At 47.8% G+C, this 17,705-nt stretch overlaps 1 protein-coding gene across 3 annotated transcripts in view; it reads left to right on the top strand.

Moving 5' to 3' along the window:
• Window positions 1-16,169, top strand: part of PGPEP1L (pyroglutamyl-peptidase I like) — a 48,137-nt gene extending 31,968 nt beyond the window's left edge. Inside the window, exons 3-5 of one of the 3 annotated variants that reach the window (XM_061179988.1) lie at window positions 3,961-4,083; window positions 5,110-5,336; window positions 15,918-16,169. In XM_061179988.1, the coding sequence (XP_061035971.1) occupies window positions 3,961-4,083; window positions 5,110-5,336; window positions 15,918-16,158 (591 nt within the window). In that variant the 3' untranslated portion in view covers window positions 16,159-16,169. Of the gene's footprint in view, window positions 1-2,981; window positions 3,047-3,960; window positions 4,084-5,109; window positions 5,337-15,917 lie in introns of those variants that run through there. The other 2 variants (XM_061179989.1, XR_009699354.1) reach the window with 2 other exon arrangements.
• The last annotated feature ends 1,536 nt before the right edge of the window (window positions 16,170-17,705 follow it).

Genomic DNA, 17,705 nt, shown 5'->3' on the forward strand with positions numbered 1-17,705 from the left:
AGGCTGCATGCAGGAGTGCCTAGTCCACATCTGATGACTGATGGATAAGTGAATGAGAGAAGAATGGAAGGAAGAGGGAAGGAGGGAGAGAGGGAGGGAGGAAGGGCAGAAGGAAGGGAGGGAGGGAGGGTGGGTGTTTGCACATACCTCCAAGCTCCCGCTATTCCTTTCCCTCGAACAGTCTTTTAATCCTCCAAGCCCCAGTCAGAGCCCCCTCTGTGCAGCCCTCTTAGGCTGCAACTCCATGTGCACAGTCTTGCTTAACCTTCACAGCAACCCTTGCGAGGGAGGTCCTGTTATTACTATGTTTTGCAGATCAAGAAACTGAGGCTCAGCAAGTTTTAATAATTTGCCCAAACCCACACAGTAGGGAGAGAAAAAAGCAGGGTCTGGGCCCCTTCCTAATGCCCTAGTCAGGGGTCCTCACCTTCAGGCTTCCGCAGCTGGCGGGGGCCAAACACAGCCCTTGGAACCGGAACCAGGACTCTTGTGATCACGTCCCGTTCCTGGTCTGCGTCTCCTCTGAGAATGTGACCCTCCAGGACACACCAAGCCCTGGCAGAGGACCGCATTGCACGCACTCGGGGAGTTTTTCTTGAATGCCTGGGTGAAGAAATGCTTTCCTGTTTCCTGGTACTAGCCCCAGACTCTCATTTGATAAGGGAAGAATCAGATTTTGGAAAAACAGCAACCGCTTTGCAACACCAGTTGGTGCCACAGTCTCGGTGGATTTTACAAACAATTCAGAGAGCAACTGGTGTCTTTTCTCCTTCTTTCGGTTCCCTTTGTTAAACTGCCATGTGTTCCTGGTGACCAGATCTCGGATGACATGGAGGCAAGAAGTGGGAGAAAGGTAGAAGGCGGGACTCTCTGATTCCTGAGGACCTTTGTGACTGTTGGGGTTCAGGCTTTTTGCGGGATTATGGGCCTAGCACGGGCACTCAGCTCCCTGCAGAGCTTGGTGGTTCCTGTGGCTAGAACAGTACCCTGGATTCCACTTTGGTGATGGTTATACCAGGCTTTGTCCCTGCCCCCTTGAGCACAAAACACTCTGCAGTTCTAGCTGAGGAAGTGTGCCAGTCTGAAAAGCACAAACCCCTGGCTCTCTCTGGTCTGCACAGAGCGGATACTCTCTTTGCTAAAACAACCAGCCCTCCTTGGCAGAAAGGGTGGTGGCAGCCAGTGGCCTGCCGACTGCTTATGCAGAATGTTCTACTCCCTGCTTCTGACAGGCCCAAGCTCATCAAATTCTAATAAATATCACTTTCAATAAATCCCTCTTGCATGACTTTCTCAAATTAATATGGATTAATTATAAGCATCGATCCCTCATATAAAGTACCGATTGTGCCAGATGGTGTGCTGGGCACTTTTTGTGAATCATTTAACATTTGTGAAAACACCTTCGGCTTTTAATTATGCCCATTTCACAGATGAGAAAACTGAGATGCACCAAGCCTAAATAACATGCCCAAGTTTGCCCAGTGAAAGGTGGAAGAGCCAGATCTCAAACCTTCGTCTTTCTGACTCCAAAGCCCATGCCTTTCCCTGCAGCACTATAGTCAGGGTCTCGCTTTGCATGTGCCCCCTTCTGCCCTGTTCCCTCCTCATTCCAGGCTTAGGCTGCTGATGACCACCAGCTTGGCCTATTTTTTGTAAAATGCTATTGTCTGCCATGGGTCACAGTGTAGATGGCCCAGGACACCGAGTGTGTATCTGTGAGACAGAGAGAGAGAGAGAACAGGAGAACACATGCTTGAGAGAGCAGAGTGTCCACATAAGTCAGTGCCTGGAGACTCCATGAGATTGCAGGTTGGAAGGAGTTCCTCAATATCCCAAATCAGATTCTGACTTCAGTCCCAGGTTGGCTGTGTCACTTTCAAGAGTTATAATGAGTTGGATGGATGAACTGGCATGTATCTGAAACTCAACCAGGCCTCATCTCATTACCAACTGGAAGCTCACCTGTATTAGTCAGCTTGGGCTGCTATAACAAAATACCATAGGCTAAGTGGCTTAAACAACACACATGTATTTCTCACAGTTCTGGAGGCTGGGAAGTCCAAGATCAAGGTGCCCGCAGATTTGGTTCCTGGTGAGAACTTTCTTTCTGGCTTGCAGATGACTGCCTTCTGGTTATGTCCTCCCTCACACTGCAGAGATAGAAAGACTCTGGTCTCTCTTCCTCTTCTTATAAGGGCCCTAATCCCATCATGGGGGCCCCACCCTCATGACCTCATCTAAACCTAATTACCTCTCAAAGACTTCATCTCCAAATACCATCACATTGAGGGTTAGGGTTTCAACATATGAATTTGGTGGGGGAGGGCATATTTTCAGTCCATAGCTCCCCCTCCCAACACCGGTACAGCTTACCACACATACTGGTGACCTCAGGATGGCTGCAGACTTCCCATAGCCATCCAGGCAGCTTGGCCAAGGCCCTGGGAGGCCTGCAGCCAGTGGAGGTGCAGTTACCCTCCTGTCTGCCCTCTGTCCTCAGTGGCAGATGGCTATTGGCTCCAATTGTTCCTCCCCTTGCTCAAAGTACTCCAGGGGAATCAGCAGGCCCCAGGACTTCCAGCCCCACAGTGTGGGCGACAGTGGTCACCTCTTTCCAGGGGAGGCTGGCTGCCCCTTAGCGGAGTCCCTAGAGCTGGTGACACGGCAGATCTCCCAAGCTGCCAGCTCTCCCTGTAGGGACAACTGGGAGGGAAAGAGGAAGAGGGAGACAGTCTAGTTAGGGAGTCTAGTTAGGGAGAGAAAATAAGGAAGATAAGTATCTCCAGGAAGATACTGGAGAATAATTCCATGGTAATACTTGAACAAGTTCAAGTTTATACTGGTCCACAATCCCTTATCTGCAATTCTGACATCCAAAGATTTCTAAATATTAAAAGTTTTCCTTAATCTATTTGATGGCAAAACATGACCTGAGCTGATGTGAGGCAATGTGTGACATCTGTATTTATTCTACCTAGAGTGCCTATTCCTATTTCCTGCACTGAAATGTCAAGGTGGCTGGTTGTGGAGTGCAGCCCTAGACCAGGAGTTCCACTAGAATCCAACAGTGGAGGGATTCTAATGTCAACCTCTAGTCAAGGCTGTTTGAGCATCAGATTAGAGGCTTGAAAGGAAACAGCTGATAAGCAGAAGCAGGGCCTTTCAGTCTCCTGGGCATCGTCTTTCAGATAAGTAAAATACACAGAGGTGTCAAGTCCAATGTGAAATGCACTCCATTCCACACCTATAGCTCTATAAAGGCCACAGAGAACTACAGTTTGGCTTCCCTGCACTTTCTACTTCGGCAAGAGTAATGCCATCAGCCTTCTGGAAAGCACCGCCTTATAGAGTGTAATGGGTGAAGTGTTCTTATAAAGCGGGGAATCTGGACACAAAAACAAGCATGCACAAAGGGGAGGTGATGTGAAGACTGCAGTTATGCTGCCACAAGCCAAGGACTATCGGGGACTACCAGAAGCTGGAAGAGGCAAGGTAGGATCCTTCTCCTACCAGGTTCAGAGGGAGGATGACCCTGCTGACACCTTGATTTTGGACTTCTGTCCTGCAAGACTGTGAGATGATAAATTCCTGTTCTAAGCTCCCTGTGCCTCTGCAGCTCCCTCTGCCTGGCACACTCTTCTCCAGCTTCTTCATCTGGCTCACCCCCATCTGTCCCCTAGAACTCCCCTGCATCCCCTCTGTGAACTATGTCCTAACCTGCAGACTGGGTCAGGCATGCCTCTGGGGTACGTGCACCTTGACAGAAGCAGCTATGTGGGACCTTGTGCGTGGGGCAGGAACCATGGCTCCCCTGTTGGCCCCTCGCCACTCCTTGAGGGCAGGGTCCAGGCCCACAGAAGTCCCTGAGAATAGACTGGATGAGCCCAACGTTGGCTTTTCAGGAACTCCCCTTGGCCCTCCATAAAGCAAGGTGAGTCCACCTGTTTCTTTCTGCAGGAACTCTCCAAGCTGGGTCTGGGGAGTGACATGGAGGTGGAGCTGCGGATTCTTCAACTGCCAGTGGATTACAGAGAGGTAAAGCAGAGGGTCACCAGAATCTGGGAGGATCTTCAACCGCAAGTAAATGACAGCTGGGGAGGCAGTTGGGCTGGGGGACAGGGGGCTGATTATGTGGTGGAGACCCAGAACCTGTGAACCCCAGGACACTGTTTCTAGGGTTGATGGCTGAAGTGTACCCTGCCCCCGCATCCCACCAGTAAGGGCCCAGATGATTTCATAAGGGTCTATTTGTAAAAGTTTAAGATGAAAGACAGAGTAGATCTTGGAATAAGACTCTGGAGAGAGAGAAGGAGGAAAAGAAATGGAAGCTTTATTCCCAGCCCGGACCCAAAGGTAGTTTCCACCTAACAGAGAGGCCCTTGGGCTAGGTCCCAGCCAGGCCCTTGCAGGGCAGGTGGCTTGTGAGGTGGGCTGAGAGGCAAGGACCTCTTGGACCTAGGAGAGCAGTTTGAGGGCAGCCCCCACTGGGAGACGGGAGAGTGGCCCACCTGGGGAGGCCCATCTTCATCACTCCCAGCCTATCTTACCACAACAGAGTTACTATACAGGAAGCTGGTACAAATATCCCCCAAATATGACGACCAGATAATATTAATAAAACATAGACCACCAAACCATTAAGACAACACCCCAAATATTTTGATAAAACAATCAGCTATTTTTTCAAAGAGGAAAAATTATCGGCTCAAAAAATTCTAACAATATTTTATTAGACTGTTACTAACTTCCTTTATTAAAGAGTTTCATAAAAGAGATGGAAGCCTCCACAGAAAGGTTAAGCTTCTCCTGGGACACGCTTAGATACCAGCTGGATCCCCCAGGGAAAAAGGGAATACACTACCCTGTAAGAATATTTTAAAATATAAAAGTATTTAAATTAGATGCCACATGGGTTTCTACCCAGCTGTTTTTTCATTCCAGCACATTCATCAGGGGAAGCAGGCAGGGGATGGGGGTGATGCTGGCACCACCCAACATTTGGGATGTTGAGGTGTCTTGCACCCTGGAGCTCTCCCTCTGTGTGGTCTGGGGGGCAGAGCAGACCTCAGTTTCCCTAATCTCCTGCCGCCACGTGTGTTCACACAGCTTGTTGTGCATGTGGGCGTGGACCCCGCCGCCAAGGCCATCTTTCTGGAACAGTGCGGCAAGAACTGGGGCTACGGGGACGCCGACATCCGGGGCTTCCACCCTGAGCGTGGCGTGTGCCTTCCGGATGGCCCAGAAGTGATCGCTTCGGGAGTTAGCATGAGGGCAGTCAGCAGGCGCGCGGTGGTCGAGGGCGTGGAGGTGGCCTTTTCCCGAGACGCAGGCAGGTGCGTTTTGTTCCTGGGCACGTAGGGGAGGAGGAAGGGCTGAAGTGGCCTCTGACCAGCCTTTCTCCTGGCATGTGCCATCCTGTGCCATCCAGCTGGGTGCTTGGCGGCAGGGAACAGCCCAGAGTCACCCTGCACACTGGCCCATTGCTCACTCACGCCCAGGGCTGGTTCCAAGGCCCCCCTCCCACTCACCGGCCTGGTGGCTGGCAGAGGAGAAGGGGTGGGATGGGGATGTTGAGAGCCACTAACATTTTGTGGATGTTTTATTTTTATTTATTGCTGGCAAAGTTGTGAATTAACTTCTGGTTTAGCCCAGATGAAGATTAATTTACCTTTTTTCTCCAGACTCTGACCCCCAGGAGATAGTTACTCCTCCCTGCAAAGAATGAATGAACAAATTGTTACCAAATTAAGTCCTATGAACCCTGCTCAGGTCCTAGCCTGGCCTCTGTTCTTTTTCCCTTTGGGTTCGAGCTTTATTCAGTGGCCAAAGAATGGAGAAGTGGGAACTAAGTTCACAGATCAACCTCTCACCTACCTGGTGAGAGGGATTTAATTTTAAAGATAAAGACAAAGGGAGGCGGAGTGAGGCTAATGATGGGGAGGCATATGCATTAGTCTGCCTGGGAAGGGGCATGGCTTTTTTGAGGGAGTGAGGTGCCACCCCCTTTTTATCCTTTTTATGGTCCTTAATCGCTGGTCCTGGACACCAGTAGGTGTGTCTTATTAAGCATATTAAGCTAGTTTAGTAAAATCAATATATAATGAGACTCAGGGTCTGTTGGAGGTCAGGTTCCTGGCCATCTTGGTCCCAGCTAGTACCACCTGTTTTTGTTTGTTTGTTTGTAGCTTTCTTTCTTATCTCTGGATCCTTTAACTTAAAGATTTATGTTAACTCCTGCTAAAGGTGGGGGTTGGCAGGTTTTGAGCAAAGACCTGGAGAAGCTCTGGCAATAAAATCCCCCTTTCCTTGTTATTGCTCCTCATTCTTGAGGGGCGTTGAAGGGCAAAGGTCTGACTTCTGAACTGCTTCCTGCTGAACCTGAGCATAATTTTTCCCTGGATTAGAGGAGCAGAACTGTTCCTGACTAGCCTAAAATAAGTCTGATTGTCGCCAAGCTGCAGTCCCAGTTGCTTGTACCCTTGTGTTAGTATCATCTAAAGTTTGATGTCTTCAAGCTGTTTACTAAGGAAGTTGACAAGGCAGTTAAGGAGGCAAGGCCCAAAGATAAGCAGAAGGATAATAGCAATTAGGCCTGGGTGAGATTTTGTAGAGTGATTTCATGGTATGCGAAGCCTCCCCAGGGAGCTGCTAGTCTGGAGCAGTCCCTATTCCTGCCAGAATGATCAATAGCAATCCTATATTTTTTTTATCTCAGGGCAGGGTGATATTATGAATGGTTATACCTAGGTTCCGAGAATTTAGCTGTTCTAGCATGCAATGTCCCCCCAACTGGGCATTATCTAAACAAGGAAGGGCTAGAGCCCACCCCAGAGAAGGGAAGGAGGAGTTGGGGTTGGTCTGATGGGGCAGTTGGTTTATTCTTGGGGCACAAAGGAACAGGTACCCAGGGGGAGCTTATGTTCTGGGGAGTTGAACCACCTCCATAAGAGGCTAGCCCAAGAGGGGGTGCCCTTGCAGTGTGGGGAGAGAGGCCCATCTGCATAGCGGGGGTTACTGAGGGATTCTTGACTAGTGGCTTTTCCCCAGGCCTTAGGAGGGCCATATACTAAATGCCAGACAACTGGCATTTTCCCTCTCCAATAAGTACGTCTCCCTTCTGGTCCCTGTGTGTATTCATCAAGTTGGTTCAGAGGGCACCAACAGGTGAGATTTCCACAGGAGTCAATCCCGGGGTCCTTAAATTGTGGGATAATGGAAGAAGCATTGATCAGAGTCCAGAGCAGCCCTAAGGTGTTATTGCAAGTTCCTCCCTTTGGTAGGGGCGTTTAATATGGGCAGTGGCAGCAAGACGATCAGAGCAATGGCACTTTAGAGTGAGTGCTTTGTATTCATTAGAGGGAATCCAAGCAGGGAAGCTGCGTTAGGGATGGGATATGAACTTCAAGACGGGTAGGTTTAGCCAAGGTGAGAGTGAGGTTATCATTCTTAGGGGTAAAATGTAATACCTTTAATCCATAGGTGTCACTTGGAGAGTGGGGGTGACAGATCCAGCACTGGGATAGATTTTGTCCACAGGCTATAATTCTCGAGAAATTTACTATTGCATTAAATTCCCATTCTGTGTGGACGGTTGTAAGAGATAGATAGAGCAGAGAAGAAAGAATAGACAATAATGGCCATCATCCTGCTTCCAATGTTAATATCCCATATGTCCAGCATGGACAGAGGAGGTGTTTGCCAGAGGGAGGGGGTTTGGCAGAACAGCAGAAGCCAAGTAAGGCAGTAGTAATGACAAGGCCAACTAATAAGCCTGTCCACCACATTACTTATCTATTGGTAAGTTAGTCCTTTTCAAAAGTAACTTCAGGTCTGTGACAGGTTCACAGGTGTATTGAGTGTGTGGCTCAGTAACTTCTTCCTCAGGTGTAGGTGCCATCTTCACTCTGGTATGGTGGGCCCACGGAGTTATGCCCTGCAATTGTCAGGCTGAATGAGTGGTCAAGATAACAAGATAAGGTCCTGTCCACTTGGGGTCTAACTGGTCTTGTGGATTTCCAGCCTTCCAGGTTTTCAAATAAACCCAATCCCCAGGGTACAAAGAATGTAAAACCATGTCAGAAGGGGAAGGCAATTCCTGATTCCCTTAGGCGTGTAAAGCTTTGATTATTTCCCCTCTCTGTAAGGCATATTTCATTTGGTCCATATCCCTAAGGTTGGCTTTGTAGCCGGGTCCTTCAGGAATGGGCCTCCTGTACATGATCTCTTATGGACTTAACCTGAGCTTTCCTTTAGGGGCTAATTGCATTCTCAAAAGTGCTGTGGGGCGAAGGGAGATCTAAGGTTGATGAGTCTCTTGACATAGTTTGGCTAAATTTCTTTTGAGAGTTTCATTTGTTCTTTTTACTTTTCCTAAAGATTGTGGTCTCCAAGAAGAATGTAAACTCCATTTAATTCCTAGGGCTCTAGAGACTTCCTTAGTAATTTGAGAAATAAAGCGGGCCCACTGTCACTTTGAATGGATTTAGGGAGCCCAAACTGAGGGATTACTTTTTTGAGCAGGGCCTTAGAGATCTCTGAGGTAGTCTTGGTTTGGGTGGGGAATGTCTCCGTCCAGCCAGAGGTGTCAGTCAAAACCAGCAACTATCTAAAAATTTCCTTGTGCCCGGGGCATTACTGTAAAATCAGTTTGCCAGTCTTGACCTGGATGTGTGCCTCTATACTGGGTGGGGGTCACTCCCTTGACCTTGGTGGGCGGTAAGTGTTGGGGTTATTCTGGAGACAGGGCAAGCTTCAACCACCTGTTTAAGGAGACTTCAGAAGTTGGGAGTAGTCATGGATTTGGTGAGCCATTGACACAGGACCTCCTGCCCATAACGTGTGCTCTGGTGAGCTTCCCGGATGGCTTGGAGTGCAGTAGCTGATGGGAGGAACAGCTGCCCGTGATCATTAACCATCCATTCCTGATATTCTGGGCTTTTACATTTGTTTATTTATTTATTTTTGGCTGTTTTGGGTCTTCATTTCTGTGCGAGGGCTTTCTCTAGTTGTGGCGAGCGGGGGCCACTCTTCATCGCAGTGTGCGGGCCTCTCATTATCGCGGCCTCTCTTGTTGCGGAGCAGACTCCAGACGCGCAGGCTCAGTAGTTGTGGCTCACGGGCCTAGTTGCTCCGCGGCATGTGGGATCTTCCCAGACCAGGGCTCGAACCCGTGTCCCCTGCATTGGCAGGCAGATTCTCAACCACTGCGCCACCAGGGAAGCCCCTCTGGGCTTTTAAAATAGCCCCATCTCAAAGGCTTTTCTCTTTCTTCTGGGGTGTATATGGGAGTGTAAGAGTTAGGATCTGGGGGTACCAGTAGGAGTGACGTTTGAAGTCTGTCCCCACCCTCTGCTACTTGTTTAGCTGCCATATCTGCTCTGTTATTTCCTCTTATTATTTCTGCTTCTCCCTTTTGGTGGCCTCTACAGTGAATACAGGCTATACTCTTTGGCAGGAGTATAGCCTCCAGCAGCCTCATAATTCATCCCCCCCCAATTTTTAATCTGTTTATTCCCTGAGGTCAGCATTCCCCTCTCCTTCCAGATGGCCCCATGGGCGTGTAGGATTGAATAGGCATATTTAGAGTCAGTGTAGATATTGACAACTTTCCCTTTCCCCAGTTCTAGTGCTCTGATTAGGGCAATTAACTCAGCCCTCTGAGCAGAGCAGCCAGAGGGCAAGGCTTTAGCTTCCACCACTTCAGTGACAGAAACCACTGTGTAGCCTGCCTTTTGTTTTCCATCTTTCATAAAGCAGCTCCCATCAGTGAACCATCCCAATCCTGCCTTCTCTCTAGGGAAGCTCTTTAAGTCAGCCCTGCTGGAATAAACCTGTTCCATATCTTCCTCACAATCATGAGTTAATTTTGGACCTGTCTGAGGTAGCAAGGAGGCAGGGTTAAGGACATTACAGCACCTCAGAGTCACAGACAGGTTGTCTAGAAGCATGGCTTGGACTTGGAGGGTTTGACCAGAGGATAACCAGTCTGCCCCCCTTACCTTTATGAGGTGGTGTGGGGTCCAGATGGTCAGAGGCTGTCCAAAATTTAATTTGTTAGCTTCTTTGAGAAGCTGAGAAGTAGCAGCTACAGCGTGTAAACATGGGGGCTATCCTTTAGCAGTTTGGTCCAATTGTTTAGAAAAACAGGCTACAACCTGAGTCAGAGGTCCAAGTTTTTGTTTAAGCAAGCCCAGGGCAGTTTCTCCTCTCTCATGTACATGTAGATGGAAGGGGAGACTCAGGTAGTGTAAAGGTAACACGGGGATTCTCATGAGATGGTTTTTGAGTTCTAGGAATGCCCAGTCACAATTGGGGGTCTGCTCAAAACGGTCAAGTTCCTTCCTTTTTAATTGTTCATACGAGAGCTTAGCAATTAAGGCAGAATTGGGGATCCATATGTGGCAGAACTCAGGCATTCCCAGGAAACCCTGGAGCTGTTTTCTCGTACTAGGGGTGCCATCTGGCAAATATGTTCTTTCCTCTCCTTAGATAGTGCTCTGTGCCCCTTTTCTATTATTAAACCCTAAGTGTTCTACCTGCTGGAGGGAGATTTGGGCTTTTTCCTTTGAAACTTTATATCCTCTCTCGGCCAGATGATTTAAGGCATTAACTGTGTTATGGTCGAAAAGCTCTTTGGTGGGGTGGCGATTAGAATGTCATACACATATTGAAGTATAGTACCCTGTTTTTTTTTTAAATTAATTAATTAATTAATATTTTATTTTTGGCTGCAGTGGGTCTTCGTTACTGCGTGTGGGCTTTCTCTAGTTGTGGCGAGCAGGGGCTACTCTTCGTTGCGGTGCGCAGGCTACTCATTGCGGTGGCTTCTCTTGTGTGGAGCATGGGCTCTAGGTGCACGGGCTCAGTAGTTGTGGCATGCGGGCTCACTTGCTCTGCAGCATGTGGGATCTTCCTGGACCAGGGCTTGAACTGGTGTCCCCTGTGTTGGCAGGCGGATTCTTAACCACTGTGCCACCAGGGAAGTCCTAGTCCCTTGTTCTAACTCAAGAGCCTCAGCTAAAACCTTTCCGAAAAGGGTGGGAGAGTTTTTAAATCCCTGGAGCAGAACCATCCAGCAAAAATGTTGTTTTTTCATGCTGCCACCTGCCATTCAAATGCAAAAATGTACTGAGATTACAGGGCTAAGGGCACACAAAAGAAGGTGTCTTTTAAATCTAGCACTGAATACCAAATCCTTTCGAAGTTTAGGGTAGAAAGTAAGGTGTAGGGATTTGGCACCACTGGGTGAATTTCCTCCATAGCTTCATTTACAGCTTGGAGGTCCTGAACTAGCCAGTATCTCTTGTTTTTTTTTTTTTGTTTTTTTTTTACTGGCAGATTAGGAGTTTTGCAAGGAAAATGGCAGGGTCTAAGAAGCCCTTGTTTGAGTAGACTTTCTATTTAATGCCCACTAGGGCTTCTTTGCTTAATTGGTATTGATTTTTATTTGGGTGATTGTAGGCGGGTCGCAGCTTGACCACGACTGGTGGTGCCCTCCTGGCTCTGCCCACAGTGTCGTGGGCCCATACTGAGGGATTAATCCCCTCAAGGTTAATTGAGCCATTATTCTTGGCAGAGGGTGGTAGCATGAGCACTACGGAATGGAAGGGAGTCTTACGTATTTTGATGTTAAGTTTTGTGTCTCTGAGATAAATTGTAGCTCCCAATTTATATAGTAAATCTCTTCCTATTAGAGGAATTAGGCATTCTGGGACATACAGGAAAGAGTGAGATAACTTTCTTCCTTCCAAATCGCACTCAAGATGCTCTATAATATTGCGTTCCTGCGGCTTCCCTTTCACTCCCATTATCCCTTATCTTTGGTCATTTTGCCTTGTTGGGTGTTCAAGACCCAGTAGGTGGCCCCTGTGTTGACTAAAAAGTCAGCCTTTTTACCACCTATAGTCAGGGTCAGCCAAGGCTTCTTGGGGGTAATTTCCGGGGCGCTCCTAGGAGCCCCTGGGCCCCTTCAGTCCTCTTCTTTTATGTGTGTGACCAATGAGGGTGGGCCAGGACATGGTGGTCCACTTAGTCGCCTTCTGAGACATTTGGGGCATTCCCCCTTCCAGTGGCCCTCCTCTATGCAGTTAGCACACTGATTGTCTTTAAGCCCTTCTCTCCACTGTGGGCATGGTCTTCGAAATCCCAGGCGATTCATTGATGTTACAGGGTCCCTTGTGTGTGGGGGGGGGGTGGGTGGGTGTCACCCCTTGGAGATTGATTAACCCTGAATTGCTAAAGCCAGAGAACTGGCAGTTTGTTCTGCTCGTTTATCTTCCTTTGTGTCGGCCTCCAGATCCCGGTTGTTAAACACCCGAAATGCTGATTCCACCAGCCGGGAAGTAGGTGTGGTGGGCCCTCTCTCCAACTTTTGTAATTTTCTCCTAATGTCTGGGGCACTCTGGGAAATAAAATGGTACTTAATAATGGCCTGCCCTTCCAATGACACCAGGTATACACTCGGAGGCACTCCCTTAGGTGCTAAAGGAAGGCTGAGGGATTTTCCTTCAGTCCTTGGATGACTCCTTGAACCTACTCCAATTTATGAGTTTCTTCCCCGCTGATTGAATGCCCTTCAGAATCAAATTCCTGAAATGTGTGAGGTGCTGCTGACCATTTTCCTCTAGATGGCCCCACCCAGGGTCCGCGTCGGGAACAGCCTGGACTCCAGGCTGGTATACCGCATGCCCCGCGTTATTTTGATTGGTCTTAGCAGCTTCCTCCCTTGCATTAATTATAATCAGTACCTTTTCTTCCCCAGACAATAAGATGTTTAGGAGGGTTTGGGTATCCACTCAAATGAGTGTGCAGTATTCCCCAGACTAAATTAAGGACTCCCTCGGGGTCTTCCCTTAAACCCTTGGATCGATCCTTCCGGTTATAGAGATCCAAAGAAGAGAAGGGTACCTACGCAGTGGTCAGTTCGCCCTTTCCATTGGGAACCGCCTGAAGGGGTAATAGCTTATTGATTCCAGAGGGCTGGTACTGAATGCTGCTACAGGTGTGCATTGGACTAGTCCCCAAGGAAGGTGTACCGAGAGATGGAGGTGAAAGAGTCAGGGAGGGGGACCACCCATTGGGTGGAAGAGGGGGCACCAGGTAGGGAGGTGGTGAACTTGAGGGAGTAGAGAGCGTCGGGGATTCAGGAGAGGTAGGGGTAGATGTCGATGACTCAGGAGTCTTAGGTGAACTGTTGGAAGCGGGGGCAGCTACCCTTAGCAGAGGGAGGAAGTCAAGAGGATCCTCAGGCTGAGATTCCAATTGCAGGAAAGAGAAATTTGAACTAGCCTTGCATTTTTTCCAGAAGCCCTTTATTTGGCTAAGGGCCATGAAAAATTGGACATAGGAGATCTCATCCCATTTTTTTTTTTTAACGCTGGCAATAGACGTCAAATTAAAAAATAGTATTAGAATTTAGAGAGTTGTTAGTTGGCCGACTTTCTCCATCCGCCAGTTTATATTGGGGCCATGCGGTGTTACAAAAGAAAATAAGCTGTCTCCCTGTTAGTGGGCGCTACTCAAAGAATTTCCAGTTATGGAGAATGCACCTTAACAGCGTTCACTGGGATAGAGGCTTGATTACCCATACTGGGGAGTCCTTATTTAGTCTGTTTCCAACTTCCCAGTGGCCTCTTCTTAGGGTTGGTGGCTATGCAGATCCCACAAGATTGACCCACACCAAGTGGTTTAGGAGCTCTAACTGAAACCTGAACCAATCTTCGCAGGGGCTGGAAGGGGAGACACTGTCCAAGAGGGCCTTAGTTATAAAGCCCCCCCCCCTTTTTTTAACGTTTATTTATTTTATTTATTTGGTTGTGTTGGGTCTTAGTTGTGGCAGGCAGGCTCCTTAGTTGCGGCTCACCGGCTTCTTAGTTTTGGCACGTGGCCTGCTTAGTTGTGGCTTGCAAACTCTTTGTTGCGGCATGCATGTGGGATCTAGTTCCCTGACCAGGGATCGAACCCGGGCCCCCAACGTTGGGAGCGCGGAGTCTTAACCACTGCGCCACCAGGGAAGTCCCTATAAAGGCCCTCTTAAGTCAGTGACTAGATGTTCCTAGACCCACTGTGGGGCTGTAGGAGATATCTTTCAGCAAGCAGTCCCCAGAGATAGGGTGAAGGGGGAGTGGGAAATAAGCGTTCTCTAATCAGATAAATTGCTCAGTTAAAAAGCCTCTCCGGTAGTCAAGGAGGCTTGTTCACAAAGGGTGTGTCCCTGCTCCATTACAGGTAATCAGGCAGCAGGCCGAATGCCCATTTGGTATGTGTCCAGTTTCCTATACTCTCAGCTACGAGGACCCAAGGACTTTGGACAATTTGGGGGTCCTCTTCTTCCTTCCCCAACTAGACAAAGTGATTTTCCTGAAATCTGATGAAAACAAGATTTTTAAAGGGTTCATGTCTCAGAGGAGGGATCCCTAGGGATCTGTGGTGGAGGGTAGTGGGGAGGGACCTACCCAACAGAGACGTATACCTTGCCCCGGGATGGCAAGTTAGGGCAAGAGGAACCAACACAGAAGATGTGCTCTTGGATTTTTGACTATACCCTAGAGGTGGGAACGCTGTAGAGGTTGGGGCTGTGAATGTTTTACAGTGTGCCTACTTACACGGACATTTGCTTCTGGTTGGCAGGGTACCCAGTGCTCATCTACCCTGGTGCATGACCAACTTATACTTTTTGGTGGCAAACGCCATAGTGGCCTTCAAGTGCTCAACCCGTGCCCACAGTTGTGGCATGTATTTCCAAGAGCATTAGGACAAACAAAACCACATAGAACAGAGATTGAAGCTTCACTCATATCAAGAACAGAGACTAGGGCTTATGTCACACACATGAAACAAAGAGATGTTCTTTACCTGAGGAGTGCTCCACTTGATCCTTGGCTGCTTTTCAATCTCAGGCTTAATTTAGTAGCCCTTACTGGCCCAGCGGTTGAGAATTGGGGCAAACAGCTCAGTTATTTAGCCGGCTTTGTTGGCCCTGGGTCAGTGAGTAACCCTGAGTTAACAGACAGAATGCGCCCCTTGTTGGATCCCAGAATTTGTTACCAAATTAAGTTGTATGGACCCTGCTCAGGCCCTAGCTGAGCCGATGCGCCCTGCCTCAGCGGAAGAGGGTTCTTTTTCCTGCTTGGGTTGAGCCTTATTCAGCGGTCAGAGATTGGAGAAGCAGGAACTAAGTTTACAGATCAACTTATCACCCACTTGGTGAGAGGGATTTAATTTTAAAGATAGGAGTGAGGCTAATGATGGGGAGGCATATGCATTAGTCTACCTGGGAAGGGGCAGGGCTTTTTCAGGGGAGTGGAGTGCCACCCCCTTTTTAATGCTTTTTTGGTTCTTAATGTCCAGTTATGGCAGCCGGTAGATGTGTCATTTAATATGCTAATTTAGAAAAATCAACACATAGTGAGACCCAGGGTCTGTTGGAGGTCAGGTTTGTGGCCATCTCGTCCCCAGTTAGTTCCATCTAGTTTTTTTTTGTTTCTTATCTTCTTTTTTTTGTTTCTTCCTGTCTTATCTCTGGATCCATTAACTTAAAGATTTATGTTAACTCCTGCTAAAGGTGGAGGTGGCAGGGTTGTGAGCAAAGACCTGGAGCAGCTGTGACAACAAAATGACTCAATGCAGACATGAATGAGAAAGGTTCACGGGGTTGGGGGGAGAACGTTTTGGACTAGTTGGTTGAAAATCTGGTCCCTTCCAGGGTTCAGCCACTTGCTGGACATGAGGCCAAGAGCCGGTCTCTCCATGGCTCATTCCCAGCAGCATGTTCTTTGGCAGAAGAACAAAACCTGGGTCTCCCTGGTGGCAGTCTTCCCTCATGCTTTGCGGATGCTTCATTGCCGCTTCTGCTTACATTTCACTGAGGTTAGAGGCTGGTCCAAGGAGTAACTTGGCGTTTTGTGTGGTTGTAGGTATGTCTGCGATTACACCTACTACCTGTCTTTGCATCATGGAAATGGGTGCGCGGCGCTCGTCCATGTCCCTCCATTATCTCCTTCGCTTCCGGCTAGCCTGCTGGGAAAAGCCCTGCAAGTTATCATCCAGGAAATGCTGGAGGAGACTGAGAAAACCAGGTCTCAACGCCTGGTTCATAGGAAACTCAGCCTTTGCGATTCCAGACAAGGGGAACCAACTGGGGGACTGCTCCTTTAGAGAAAATTAAATGTTTCATTCCTGTATGTAGAGTTCAGCTGTGCTTTGAGAGGCTTTTAAAAATTTGCTTGTAAAACAGTTTACACAGAGGAAAAAAGTTCTGAATTAGCCCAGTGAAATCACAAAGGGTTATTTTATTGTCAGAAGAAAGAACACTCTGAAAGGCAGACATTTCACAAGGGCTTAACTAGCTTCAGTTATGGTTTTCCGGACAATAAAATGAAATGCTAGTAATTTTTTTTCCTCTTAAAAGTCTATGCAGCAGGCCTGTGTGATCCTGCCTAGATTTCTGGGACCCCAGACCTGTTCTGCGAGCCCCGTGTGGTGGGATGACCTGCGACTGGCCGACCATGGGAAACGCAGGTGCAGCCGCTACTCGGGCGCCCCACTCTGGGCCTCCAAGCTTGTGCATCCAGGTGCTGTGGGCAGCTTCTGAGCCACTGAGTCTTTAGTGTTTGGTTTTTTCTTTTTTAACTTTACTAAAAAATTATTGTAAAATACACATAACATAAAATTTACCATTTTAACCATTTTTAAGTGTTCAGTGGCGTTATGTACATTCACTTGTTGTGCAACCATCACCACCATCCATCTCCACAATTTTCTCATCATCCCAAACGGAAACTCTGTACCCATTAAACAGTGTCTCCACCCTTCTCCCCCCGAGGCCCTTGGCATCTTTTATTCTACCCTCCATCTCTGAATTTAACTACTCTAGGGACCTCATATAAATGGAATCCTTGTCCTTTTGTGACTGGCTTATTTCACTTAGCATAATGTCTTCAAGGTTCATCCATGTTGTGGCATGCATCAGAATTTCCTTCCTTTGAGGCTGAATAATATTCCATTGTATGTATAGACTACATTTTGTTTATCCATTCATCTTTTGATGGACACTGGGTTGCTTTTACCTTTTGGTTATTGTGAATACTACTACTATGAACACTGGTGTGCAAATATCTGTTAGAATCTTGGTGTGTGTGTGTATGTGTGTGTATTGCTGGATCATAAGGTAATTCTATGTTTACTTTTTTGGGGGAGCTGCTATACTGCTTTCCATGGCAGCTGTATCACTTTACATTCCCCCAGTAGTGTTTGGTCCTAAAGCAAAGGTTAATAGCTGGGTTTAGCTTCTCTGCCATGGTCAGTGTTATCCCTACCTTTTAAGAAACAGAACCTCCCCTTTTCATCTTTCATTTTGCCTTTATGACACGGTTCCAAGCTGTTCACAACAAGGTTTTACTTGTCCAGTGTTTTCTGGGGGCAAATTTCCATTGGGAACCCCATTAGCAACACTGTATTTTGGAGAAAGAGCTTGAAGATGGCTAAGCTCTGGGAAATTTCTTCTTATGTTGGTATGCTCACAGCTATCATTTTCCACTTAATTCCATTAAAAAAAAAATCATCGTCACTTAGTACCCAGATTTATTCACTGTAAGAAAAAGCAGCTGCACCTTAATAATAAAGGAACTGGGCAAAGGAGCTCGCTTTACCATTAGCCCTCCAGCACACTTGTGCATTTGTAATAGACTTTACAGGACCCCTTT

Source organism: Eubalaena glacialis, chromosome 2 (assembly GCF_028564815.1).
Source record: "Eubalaena glacialis isolate mEubGla1 chromosome 2, mEubGla1.1.hap2.+ XY, whole genome shotgun sequence".
Taxonomy (NCBI): Eukaryota; Metazoa; Chordata; class Mammalia; order Artiodactyla; family Balaenidae; genus Eubalaena; species Eubalaena glacialis.